Source organism: Pocillopora damicornis, chromosome 8 (assembly GCF_964200805.1).
Source record: "Pocillopora damicornis chromosome 8, jaPocDami1.2, whole genome shotgun sequence".
NCBI classification, from domain to species: domain Eukaryota; kingdom Metazoa; phylum Cnidaria; class Anthozoa; order Scleractinia; family Pocilloporidae; genus Pocillopora; species Pocillopora damicornis.
Genome location: NC_142677.1, coordinates 23,410,733 through 23,422,104, shown reverse-complemented (window position 1 = coordinate 23,422,104; position 11,372 = coordinate 23,410,733). Strand labels below are relative to the sequence as shown.

Below are 11,372 nucleotides of genomic sequence, written 5' to 3'. Positions count from 1 at the left end.
TTTTAAATCGATAGCCGCAAATAGAAATCGAACGTAAAAGCAGAAGTCAGAATTACTGTTGTGACGACTAATCCCCCTCTCCGTTGCCCCTGAAAACCATGCGGTCCCTCCTCCCCCCGCCCCTTCAAGGGCCCAAGAGCCTGTTTCTCGAAGTTTCTGCTAATTAAAAATAAAGCTGTTCTGTTTTCCTTCAAGTTGGGGGTTCCAGAAGAAAATGAAAATTATGGGCCACGGATGACTACCAAGCCATCAGCGGTGACGACCCAAATTGGCAGGCATACCTCTTGAAACGACCTTACCTCCTTCGGCTCAGAGATTACTCGACTTACTGGAGAGCTACTTGACGATACGACACAGATGGCACAGTATATACAGATTACCTGAGAGCCTCGATTAAGACTTTAATATCATAAGAGACGTACCCTTGGTGGAAGAAACTTGTCGTCCGCACGCATATGTGAACAATCGGGGAAATGAGTGTGTGAATTGCACGACAAGGACGTGGTATAAAAAAGGAGATTTTCCTCTCCATATTGATAGTTATTACCAGGATGGTTGTGATTTCAATGGAAGCAGAACAGACGCGGCTGTGTATAGCGAGGACAACTTTGGTCTTTATTATGATGGTTGTATAAATCCTAAATTCCGTTGTACTCCAAGTGAGAATGACACCACCCAGATTTGGATTGGAGGCAAGTAATTTTCTTACATATCAACACACCTGTAGTTTCACTCAAGGAAGTTGGTCCAGCTTAAAAATCATTTAGACATGGTTACCTTTAAAATGTGATCAGTTTTACTACACGCCTGATCACCAGCTGAGTAGTTTTGCAAGTAAGCAGTTTACAGGCTCGAAAAAGACTAAAAAATCCTCGTTTAATTCCTGTGTTACCAGATGCATGTAAATATAACAGTCCGTTTTAACAGTACGTGAAGATGAAAATTACATGGTTTCTGTATTATTACACTACATCACAGCTGTATGAGCAGTTTGCAGGTTTGAAACATGTCTGCGAGATTTTTTAGTTATGCTTGTAAATATGCAATTTTGCTTTGATTTAAATAAGAGCGAGTATGTAAGGTCAATAATATGGATGTTTCGAGACAATGTCAATTTGTTAGTTGTGTCACAATAAAATTTACCAGATCCTCCAAAGGCTCTGTAATATTCTAATGATCCCGCTTCATTGCCAGGCAATTTCCTATAGTCCCCCCTTAGTGCTCTGTTAGTGACGACTGACCCTCCCCGCCCTCTCTGTTCTCCCTGAAAATCCACCCATATGAAAACGCCGGCTAAACACTTAATATCTATTTTCTGTAAAATCTATTCAAGGTGGTGGCTTCCACAGAAAGTGAAATTGTCGAAGGAAATTGTAAAAGTAATTATTACCAATTTTTCCTCAGTTATTGACCTTGTACAGATTGGGGATTATTTGCTATATCTATCAGTTTTTTCAAACTCTTAGTGAAAATCTCAACTCTAGAAACTGATTGAATATTGCATTCCTCTTTTTTACAACAAAATCGAGAAATATTTCGTCAAAACGCCGTTCATAATAAACTATATCGCCTGCTTTTCATTCAGCAGCTGTAGTTGGACATTAATCGATGTCAAAACTCAACTTTATTTTGGAATTATACGCACCCTTATGAAATGTAATGAGTTGCCGTTACTTTTGAAAACCCGTTTTTCTTTGGCTTTGGAGTAATATCGCAAGAACTGCGCACAATATCCTCATTACAAAGTGAGAAAAGACAAGGCTCTGTGAACGTTTTCTAAGAACCATCTTCTAAACGTTTACCGGAGTGGTTCCTTGTCGATAGTTTTCTATATTTTAATCTCTGGTATGAACAAAGCAATGATTTCAAAAGCGTGATATTATTACGCAAGTCCTTGCCGGTAGACAGTGAGCGTAACAAGTTTGCTTCATGAATAAAACAACTGAATTCTCCTCACACTGTAAACTGACATTGCATCTGATGAACTTGTATGGTGAAGGTTATCACTTATTTGGCGTCAGGATATCAATAGTTAATCGTTCAAATTCATATATAGATATTGTCTTGTTTGTTTTGCCGGCATTGAAGGAAAACCAAATGATAAAAGGTATTAAGTATTCAATATAATCACCCAGTTTTGCATTCCGCACGCAATTCTACCAGTGTGTTATTTTAAAAGAATAAAGAAGCCTTGAATGTGCTCAGTACGTTCTGTTATAGAGCACGTAGTAAGCGACTTGAGCACGAAAGAAGTGTAAGGAGAAACACGAGACTTAAGCGAGTGTTTCTTCCTCCTTCTTAAGTCAAATTTCTCTGGCATTACTCTCTACTTTCCAAACAATATGCAATATTTGATATGAAAAAAGTGTCGTAATGTGTTAGCCGATACGTTTCTGGGATGGAAACAAAGGTTTCAGCGTGCCCCTTCGTATCTACCGATACTATAGGTAAAAGCGTCCGTTTCAGAGTTAGTTATCAGAGTCAAAAATTCAGGCTAAAATCCCATTCACACCAGCAAAGTGTGCTTGGTTAAATCAGCTTTAACTGGATGAAAATCAGAAACAGAGAACTGAAGAACTGAATTTTACATGGGTTTCATAAAGTCACTATCACTGTGCTAGATTTAAGCATAAACAATATCTGCAAAAACCCACAAAACTAGCATAGGTTATCCAACATGTGTTTTAAACAACACATTCGCAGTTTTGGAAGGAAGAAATTTGAAGTTATGTCTTTATGCGTGGGAAGTGGTTTTAAGTAAACATCGTTCTATAGTGCAAAATGGAATAAATGTATAAATGTATATGCATTCTTACAGCTGTGCTGCACTTTAAGTCTATTTGGAAAGTATATTGCATAAATATGAATGGTTGCGTAGGTTTACCAAAGTGTAGTAGTTTTCAAGCTGTTTGATAACAACGATGGTTCAAAAGTTTTTTTGAATACTCATTTCAGCTTTTCAAATAAAGAGCTACTACTCCACTGGAAAATGTGAAATGAACTCTTCCGAGTTTTCTGAGCAAATTGATCCACGAGAGAGTTTCTCAACAAATCAGAAGCAAAACTAAAACAAATTATGACCACTTATCCTCGTGGATGCTGATGTCTTCCCCAAAAGTATTTCAAAACAGAGAACATCAATTGTTTTGAGCTCGAGGTAACAGCTGCAAAAAGATGTTGGGAGATTTAAATTTTTGTGCAAAGCTGAAAACTTAAAAAAAAAACCTACCATTTCTTCCAGTATATTTTTAAAGGTCCTCTTTTATTCGGATCTTGAAAGTAAACATATTTCCTTTTTTAAATTTTTATGAAAATAGGTGAATCTTTCGAATAAGGAAATACAAAAATGGAATCAGACAACTAACGGAGAAACATTCAATAAAGAACTGTTCCCGGCTAAAGGATAATTTGAATATCATTCGCAGGTCAAAAATATGATAGAATTTAATTCGTAGAGAAACTATTGGAAACAAATCGTCACAAAAATGGAAAAATCCGTCGTTTTCCCGATTCCGTGATAAAACATGCAGTTGTTTTTACAAAACGAGATCGACTTGAGTAAAGTAGAGACATAAAAAATCAAAGACTCGTCAGTTTTAGCAAATATTTGACATTATGTGATCTCGCTTGTTTGAATATTCAAAAAAGGGATAATTTTTCGTTTCGTTGTATTGTTTGTTGCAGTCCAAACGTAACTGATTGGTGAGTCTAGCTGCAATTAAATTTCATATGCGTCAGCCGAATTTGCGTATCAACACGTATCAATACGTCTAGCGATTTGTATTGACCTCCAACAAGCGGAAACATTTTCGCAGCTTTAATAGTAGTCAAAAATATGCACAATTTCGAAATTTTGGATAGCTTTGCAATTTTCCCATAACATAGGGAAAAAAATTGCTTAGTGGACGCTGTACATGATCATTAATTTCTGTCATGGATGTTTTTATTTCTCCAATTCTTTGTGATCACCGAAAAATATCTCTACAGATATATTAAAGTTTACGAGGCAAGCAGGTAGATAATCAGACATGATCACCTAAGTAGCATCAAACCATGCCTTGTCTCTTATGAGCTGAGCTCCATGAAAAATTAATTTGTGGCAATAAGATGATGGTGAAGAGAAATTTGCATTTTAGTGCACCCGAGGACCTCGTGTTGTGGGTAAATTGGCGATTGTTTTTTTGGTTTGTTTATTATCTTTTTTGTTTTACTGACTCATATTATTCAACAGCATTAGTACATTAAGCTCCCATCAAATTTTAACCAACCTCAGACTGAATTTAATTTTTGGGGCCGGTATTGGAGTTTAAGTTCGGCTTTGATTCTTCATCGATAATGAAGAGTGTACGTTTTCTAACGTTTTGTTGGGTCTCTCTTACTGTAGGGCAAAACCAGGAGGATATCAGGTGTTGATATTGCTTTTCCAAAACTTATTGTTCCAAAAATTAGCAGAAATACTTTTGAATTCCCCACGGGTGATATATGCAGCAAAGCGTAGTGATCTTGATAAAAACAATTGGAAAAAGGTTAATTGCATGCCATGGTGGGCAAACTTCCTGAGAATTGTTTGTTCCTGTTGTGATGTCTATTCTAGAAACTGATTCTTAGAAAGTTTTGCCGAAATACTTTTGAGTTACCCTTGGGTGATATATACAGCAAAGCGTAGTGATCTCAATAAAAACAATTGGAAAAATTAATTGCATTCCATGATGGGCAAACTTCCTGAAAATTGTTTGTTCCTATTGTGATGTCTTTTCCATAAACTGATTTGATTGGTTCCTCACACCTGAATTGACTTCTAAAGGAAAGGCGATGTCTAAATTAGTAATCTGCTCAAGAAAGACATCACGAGAGACATCGTTTGCTCGAGTGGTGTGTGAAAGGTAAAATGTTGGAAACGAAGTTTGTGTTTTTATTCATTTCAGTTTGGCAAGTTAAGGGAGACTGCCTCACAGAAAAATGTCAAAAGATCTCTTTTAATGAGCAACAACATGCCAAGCAGAACCAAGAGCTTGTTGGCCGTGTTTTCCATAATTCTGTTACGTCAAACCCAGCTCAGTGCTACTTGTGGTGTATAAACGACTGTCGATGTTTGTCGATAAACTACAAAGTCAAGAACGAAACCAAATATTGCGAGTTGAACGAAGGCAACCATTTTACTGGAAAGAACTCTCTGATAAACAATACAGGATCTATTTATTACGTACTGCGAAGGGAAACCTTCAATAAGGTAATAAATTTTACAATTTTAAAAGCTGTTTTTACGGTGCATGATCGTTAGTCCAGCTGGGATATGTGACATCTATATCTTTTTTGGATATATTTTCAATTGTCTTAGTTCTATTAAAATTCTTTTAAATAGAAATTGACGATAGATTGCAAAAAATCACCACAATAAAAAACCAATGTATTATGATAAACTTCTTGTTGCTGTCAAAATTGTTCTTCCGCGTGGATGCTGATCCTATCTACGAAATTATTTTTATGTTAAGCTCATTGTTTACCTTAAACCCGAGATAACAGCTGCAGAAAAAGACGTTAAATTTTTAACGTAGTTTTCAAAACAGGAAACTCAAAATTTGAAAAATAACCTTTGTATTGGTCCTTAGTTGCAAGATACGTACGTCTTTTATTAGAGTCTAAAGGATGATGAAATTTTCTATTGAAAACATTACTGATTTATTCGGTTTACAACATATCAAAGTGGGATCAAAACAATTATCTTGAGATTCGAAAAATTAGAAGGATATATAAGAAAATCTGTGTTCTCCGTGAAAATTCGAACGTCACCTACTTCGCGGTGAAATGCTGAAAATCTTTGAAATAAAACTTATTGGCTCTTGCAAGATAAAATGTAATTCACTCCTAAAACTCTTGCTTCGCTGATTTTAGAGATTATTTCTTATTCGGTGATCTCTCTTGGTAGTCTGAGTATAACGTTGAACTAAGATAGTGCGATGAAATACAAAAAACTCTCCTAGTATGGGAGATTTCTGGGAAATTAAAAGGTAATCTGCTTGCAAGTTTGATGATTTTTATGTAACATTAAAAAAAAAAGATGATAATGATAAAGAATATTTTGTATTTTAATAGATTTTTGTACATAAGGCTCCTAACGTTCCATGTGCCACTGACGTCACATGTAGCAACGGCTGCTGCGGGAACAATCCGTGTCTCAAAGGAGGAACCTGCACTGAGGCCTGTGAGCCCACAAGTGTTCGGTACAACTGTTCCTGTCCTGTACCGTTTGTTGGTAAACACTGCGAGATTCAGCTGAGAAGAAGCTGTCAGGATTATAAAGCAGCCAGGTTCACCGCCTCTGGATTGTACACCGTCATTGATGACAGAAACCAAACTTTCCAAGTATTCTGTGATTTTGATTCTGAGCTTGGGTTCGCATGGAACCTGATTGAGTCATTCAATTTGTCCAATAACCACCTTTTTAAGGTAATTTTCTTAAGATTTTAAAGCCATAACGAAATATACCTTGTACGTTCTCGTCTACAGAAAATAACGAGGATGAGAAAATTAAGAGCCCTCAAAAATGAAATGCCTTCATTTTGAATATTTTTCTTCGTAAGTTAAGTTCGTCTGTCTTTTTAGAAGCTTTCGTCACTAATGATATCTTCGAACTATTCTGTGAACAAAATAAATCTTGTTTTATACACAATGACTATCCAGACTCAAGTACCATCAGCAGTAATGCTTCAAATTGACAATAGTACGTTATAAAAAGTTCAGCCTAATTTTTGTTTCAAGCTGCTAGAATAATGACAATCTTTAATGAGGAAACTTTTTCACTAAAAAGTGGTTTACAAAAAGGACCTCGAAAATTAAAAATTAAAAATTTACAATGAATAAAAATGCTAAAAGATGCTACTAAAAACTAATGTATCTTATGTGTAATACAAAACTTAAATCAATGAATTAAAAATCTGACGCTTCAAAATATTTACATTATCAGAGGCTCAACAAAAGAAATCGTGTTTATATATAATGACTATCCAGACTCAAGTACCATCAGCAGTAATACTTCAAATTGAGAAGGGTACGTTATAAAAATTCAGCCTAACTTTTGTTTCAAGCTGCAAGAATCTTAAGTTCAGGAATATGATAGTGATCTTTACCAACTGAAGTTCACATTTTCTGTCTGCAGCTGACCGTATTTTACGGTGACTATCAAGCCATCAGCGGTGATGCCCCAAATTGGCAGGCCTACCTCATGGAACGACCCTACCTCCTTTGGCTCAGAAATCACTCGACTCACTGGAGAGCTACTTGCCGATACGAGACAGATGGCACCGTACGTACAGATTACCTGAGAGCCTCGCTTAAAGACTTCGACATCATTAGAGAGGTACCCAAAAAGAACGGTGGCTGTCGACCTTATGAATATGTGAACATCCGGGGAAACGAGTGTGTGAATTGCACAACAAGGACCTGGTATAAAAAAGGAGCTCATCCTCTCCATATCGATAGTTCCAAACAGAATGGCTGTGATTTCAGTGGAAGCATTTCAGACCATGCCGTAAACAACGAGGACAACTTTGGTTTCTATGAAGTGGTCAATCCCAAATTTCGATGTACTTCAAGCCAAAATGCAACGACTCAGTTCTGGATTGGAGGCACTTTATGACTTTCTAATCCCTGACCCAGTTCTTGTTAAAAAGCAGGAAGTTCACTCAACCCAGGAAGACATTTATCCACCTTAAAAATGTTATTACACTCATAAAGTTAGAGCGCTATAAGATATTTATCTTTGAGGGTACCTTGGCGGTTAGATTATGGGGGATGGTAACTTCCAAGACACTACACAGGATGAAATAGCTCATTTAAGTTGTCTTAAAGTAACGTAAAGACTAGCATAAGAAACATGAGGTCTCACAGTTATTTGCGCTAGAGGCTGAGTAACCTTGTTAGCTTTGGTAGGAAAGTCCACGGCCAGAGGAGTTTAAGCTCTGTTTTATCTTTAAGATGTGTTTTTTATTCTAACTCTTCTTCTGACGCTAGAAATTATGCCATAAACAATAAATTCAATGCAAAACTGCAGAGCACAATAGGTAAACGTTCGTACCATCAACTACGGTCGGAAGTTAGTACATGATTTGAAGCAATTTTAGCAATCACTGCAGAATTTGTGAGTGAGCTTTATTGAAAAGCAGTGTAACTTTTAATAAGTTAATTGTTGGGTTCTCAGTCTGAAAGCTGCAACTTTGTATTGAACTATAAGGAAAAAATGTAAATGTGCGCTCTTCTATATGTGCCAAAGAACTGTTCATAATTCTTTATTGTAGAGAGTTGAATTTTTTGTGAAGAAATCATTAATTGGTCTTAATTTTCATAGTGAAAACACAGTCAAAATACACTTTCCTACGATTGTTGTGCAAATGGTACACAGTGACATGTGTGACAAGCTGTATGACACTTTCCTGTATTTTCCTGTTGTTCTTTCATCAAAATCGTTCAACTGAATTTCACCCATCATTCTTTTACCATTTTGTTGAGCCATAAATGTTTCTTTTTTGCCAGGGATTAGTCCGAGGAATATTTCGTATGTGGCTTGTTTTATTTCAGTACTTCATATATTTGCAAAAGAGACACGAGCTCTAATACAAAGCAATTGAGGCGGGGGAGTTCATTAAAACGCTGGATGCAACTCTATGAGCAGTTTGTCTGTTTACCTCCTAAAACTGCGTCGGATACCAGCTAAGAATTTCGAAACCAATGCAACGCTTATTTTCCCATCAAATGACGAAGTAAGTTGAAGTTTTGTTACTCACGTTTATTTTCCTGAAAGTTCAGGGCACATTGCCCGAAAGTAAGAAAAATTTCACTTGATGTGCAAATAAAACCCTTTTTCGCAGTGCAATCGTCCCTTCCCCTTCACCGTGGTGATTTCGATCACTCTGATCAAAACCTCCGCTATCAACATTGATTGGAGGGATGTGGACGGACTCGACCACATAAAATACACAAGATCATTCCGTATGGAATCAAGAACTTAAGTTAAACCTATGCAATGACAGGATTTGGAAACCAAACCCTTATCAGTACTTTCTGTGAACATCAGTAAAAAATAGATGAGCTCCAAGCCACTGGAATACTGAATTGAAAGAGTTAGTTAGACCCCATTCAAACTGCTATTTCTTTATTTGGACAGAAACAGTACCTAAAAAATTACCATTTGAGACAGTTTATGGGAAGGTAAACTTAACTGCAGTAGGTTAAGAATACTTTTAAGATCTTTATTCACACAGGCTAGACGTTTTGGCAGAATAAAAATTGGCATCAAGAGTGATCTAGTATTTCTCAAGTGGGGTAGATTATTGACGTATCAAATTTACCTTCACAACGACAATATTTCATGCGGTAAAGTAGCGATTGTCGTTTACTGTAGCGTTAAATTTTGTGACAGTGTCAAAAAATACCATAGCCAGCGGACCGTGCGAGTTTTACGATGGTCGGAGGTTGCAGGATAACGTGCTTTACCAATATAAATCTTATTAGCATGACAAGACGGTCCTGAAAAATGATGACTGAATGTCACAGATGTTAATTGCAGCACAATAATAGAATAATAAACACAATAGTTGCTAATCGAATTAAAAAGAAAGGACCGGTAAATTTTAAGTTCCGTCGACGGATGGGGACTGGTAATCCACTCTCAGACCTCCCGATTTTGCGGTGAGATGCTCTTCCATTGAACTTGAAAAAACTGATCAGCAAAGGCATGATTTAGATGCAATAAGCTTAAGTGTCCTCTCTACAACTAAGATCAGTACTGTCCTATTTATTTGCACGTTCACTTTCCATTTGTAGCCAGAAAAGCCTTATCACGATCAAGAACAAGAAAATAACTCACATATCTTGCCAAACCATCAGAGACTCAAGAACTTATAATCGAGCGGCCACAGCGCATATATATATTTGACAAGGAGCGTGACTTACCAATTACGCTGTCCTTTTCATCCCTGTCACTTTAAGATTTGAGTGGCCCATTCCCGCCTCATTTGTAGCCTACATTCAATTGTACCAACATTGATTCCCTTTTTGTCCAGGGTTAAACATTAGTGAACTTGTAACTTGAAGGTAATGCACCTCTTATCTAAATTACTGCTGTACCTCTCTTTTTTAAAATTTCAATTGAAGGCAACGGCTTATGTACTAGTGTTTACTACAAACCTACAGATTCACATATTTACTTGTTGTATTCATCTTCACATCCATCACACGTCAAGAACTCCATACCTTTTTCACAGTTTCTCAGACTTCGTCGTTTACAATGTGCCAGTTTTTCGGTAAACGTGGCTATTCTGTTTCTGTCGTTCAAGCGGGCTACCACCGTGCCCAACAAATCGATCGACAGTCAGCACTACAAACGGCTGAGAAGAAAAACACTGACCGCATTCCATTTACTCTAACATTTCACCCTCACAACCACGCATTTAAATCTATCATTCTTAAAAATTTTATATTACTCCAAAACGATTTAGAGACTGGCACTATCTTTTCGCAACCCCCACTTATTTCATTCAAACGTGACAAAAACATAGGCAACTTTTTAGTCAGGAGTTCATTTCAAACCAATGACCAATCTGGAACTTTTATATGCGCTCGCTCACGATGCAAAACTTGTCCTTTCATTCATAACGTAGAGAAAATATCGGGACCCAAGAGATCCATTAAGATCATTGATCACTTTACGTGTACCTCCGCCAATGTTATTTACTGCATAACTTGCACTTATTGCAATAAGTTATACATCGGCGAAACAGGAAGACGACTAGGTGACCGATTCCGAGAACACCTTCGCGACGTGGAAAGAAATGACAAGGAAGCATCCAAACCAGTCGCTAGACACTTTAATCTTCCTAATCATTCTAAACAGCATATGGCAGTTTGCGGCCTTTCCTTGCATCTAGGCAGTTCGGAAAGCCGTAAAACACTAGAACAGAAATTTATCTTCCAAATCGGCACCCTTTATCCCCACGGAATAAATGAGCGCTTTTCATTCAACTGATTTATTCCTGTTTTCTCGTCACCATATTCCCACCAATGGCGTAGCTCCTCTTTCTGCATATAAACCCACACACAACACACAATTCCTCCAATCGCTCTGACGAAGGGCTAATGCTCGAAACGTCAGCTTTTTTACTCTTTACGGTGGCTAATTTACGTTTTCAACCGAGTTGTTAACACTAAATTACCTGATGATTTTCAAGTTTAGTTCATGGTTCAGTCTAGGTTGAACTTTGCCATGTCTTTGGGGAGGAAGGTTACCGCAATACTGAGTCGTTCGTCATCTATAGGACAGGGCACACCGGAATTAAAGCTTGCGTCTTTCCCATGCAGTTCCCGCTTAAAGCCGCTTT

At 37.2% G+C, this 11,372-nt stretch overlaps 1 protein-coding gene and 1 pseudogene across 1 annotated transcript; both read left to right on the top strand.

The window, feature by feature from the left end:
- The first annotated feature begins 221 nt into the window (after positions 1 to 221).
- Positions 222 to 700, top strand: LOC149041860 (uncharacterized; annotated as a pseudogene).
- A 4,129-nt stretch (positions 701 to 4,829) lies between these two features.
- LOC149041859 (uncharacterized) lies at positions 4,830 to 8,388 on the top strand. Its single transcript, XM_089180799.1, has 3 exons — positions 4,830 to 5,230; positions 6,094 to 6,447; positions 7,157 to 8,388. Exons 1-3 carry the CDS (start codon positions 4,889 to 4,891, stop codon positions 7,634 to 7,636), a joined length of 1,176 nt encoding a protein of 391 aa, XP_089036925.1. The 5' UTR covers positions 4,830 to 4,888; the 3' UTR covers positions 7,637 to 8,388.
- The last annotated feature ends 2,984 nt before the right edge of the window (positions 8,389 to 11,372 follow it).

Bases quoted from the DNA above. Each gene is read 5' to 3' on its own strand.
- LOC149041859 (XM_089180799.1), top strand. From the start codon at position 4,889: ATGTTGGAAACGAAGTTTGTGTTTTTATTCATTTCAGTTTGGCAAGTT. The intron at 5,231-6,093 runs GTAATAAATTTT...GTATTTTAATAG, and splicing joins GAAGGGAAACCTTCAATAAG to ATTTTTGTACATAAGGCTCC. The intron at 6,448-7,156 runs GTAATTTTCTTA...TTCTGTCTGCAG, and splicing joins CCAATAACCACCTTTTTAAG to CTGACCGTATTTTACGGTGA.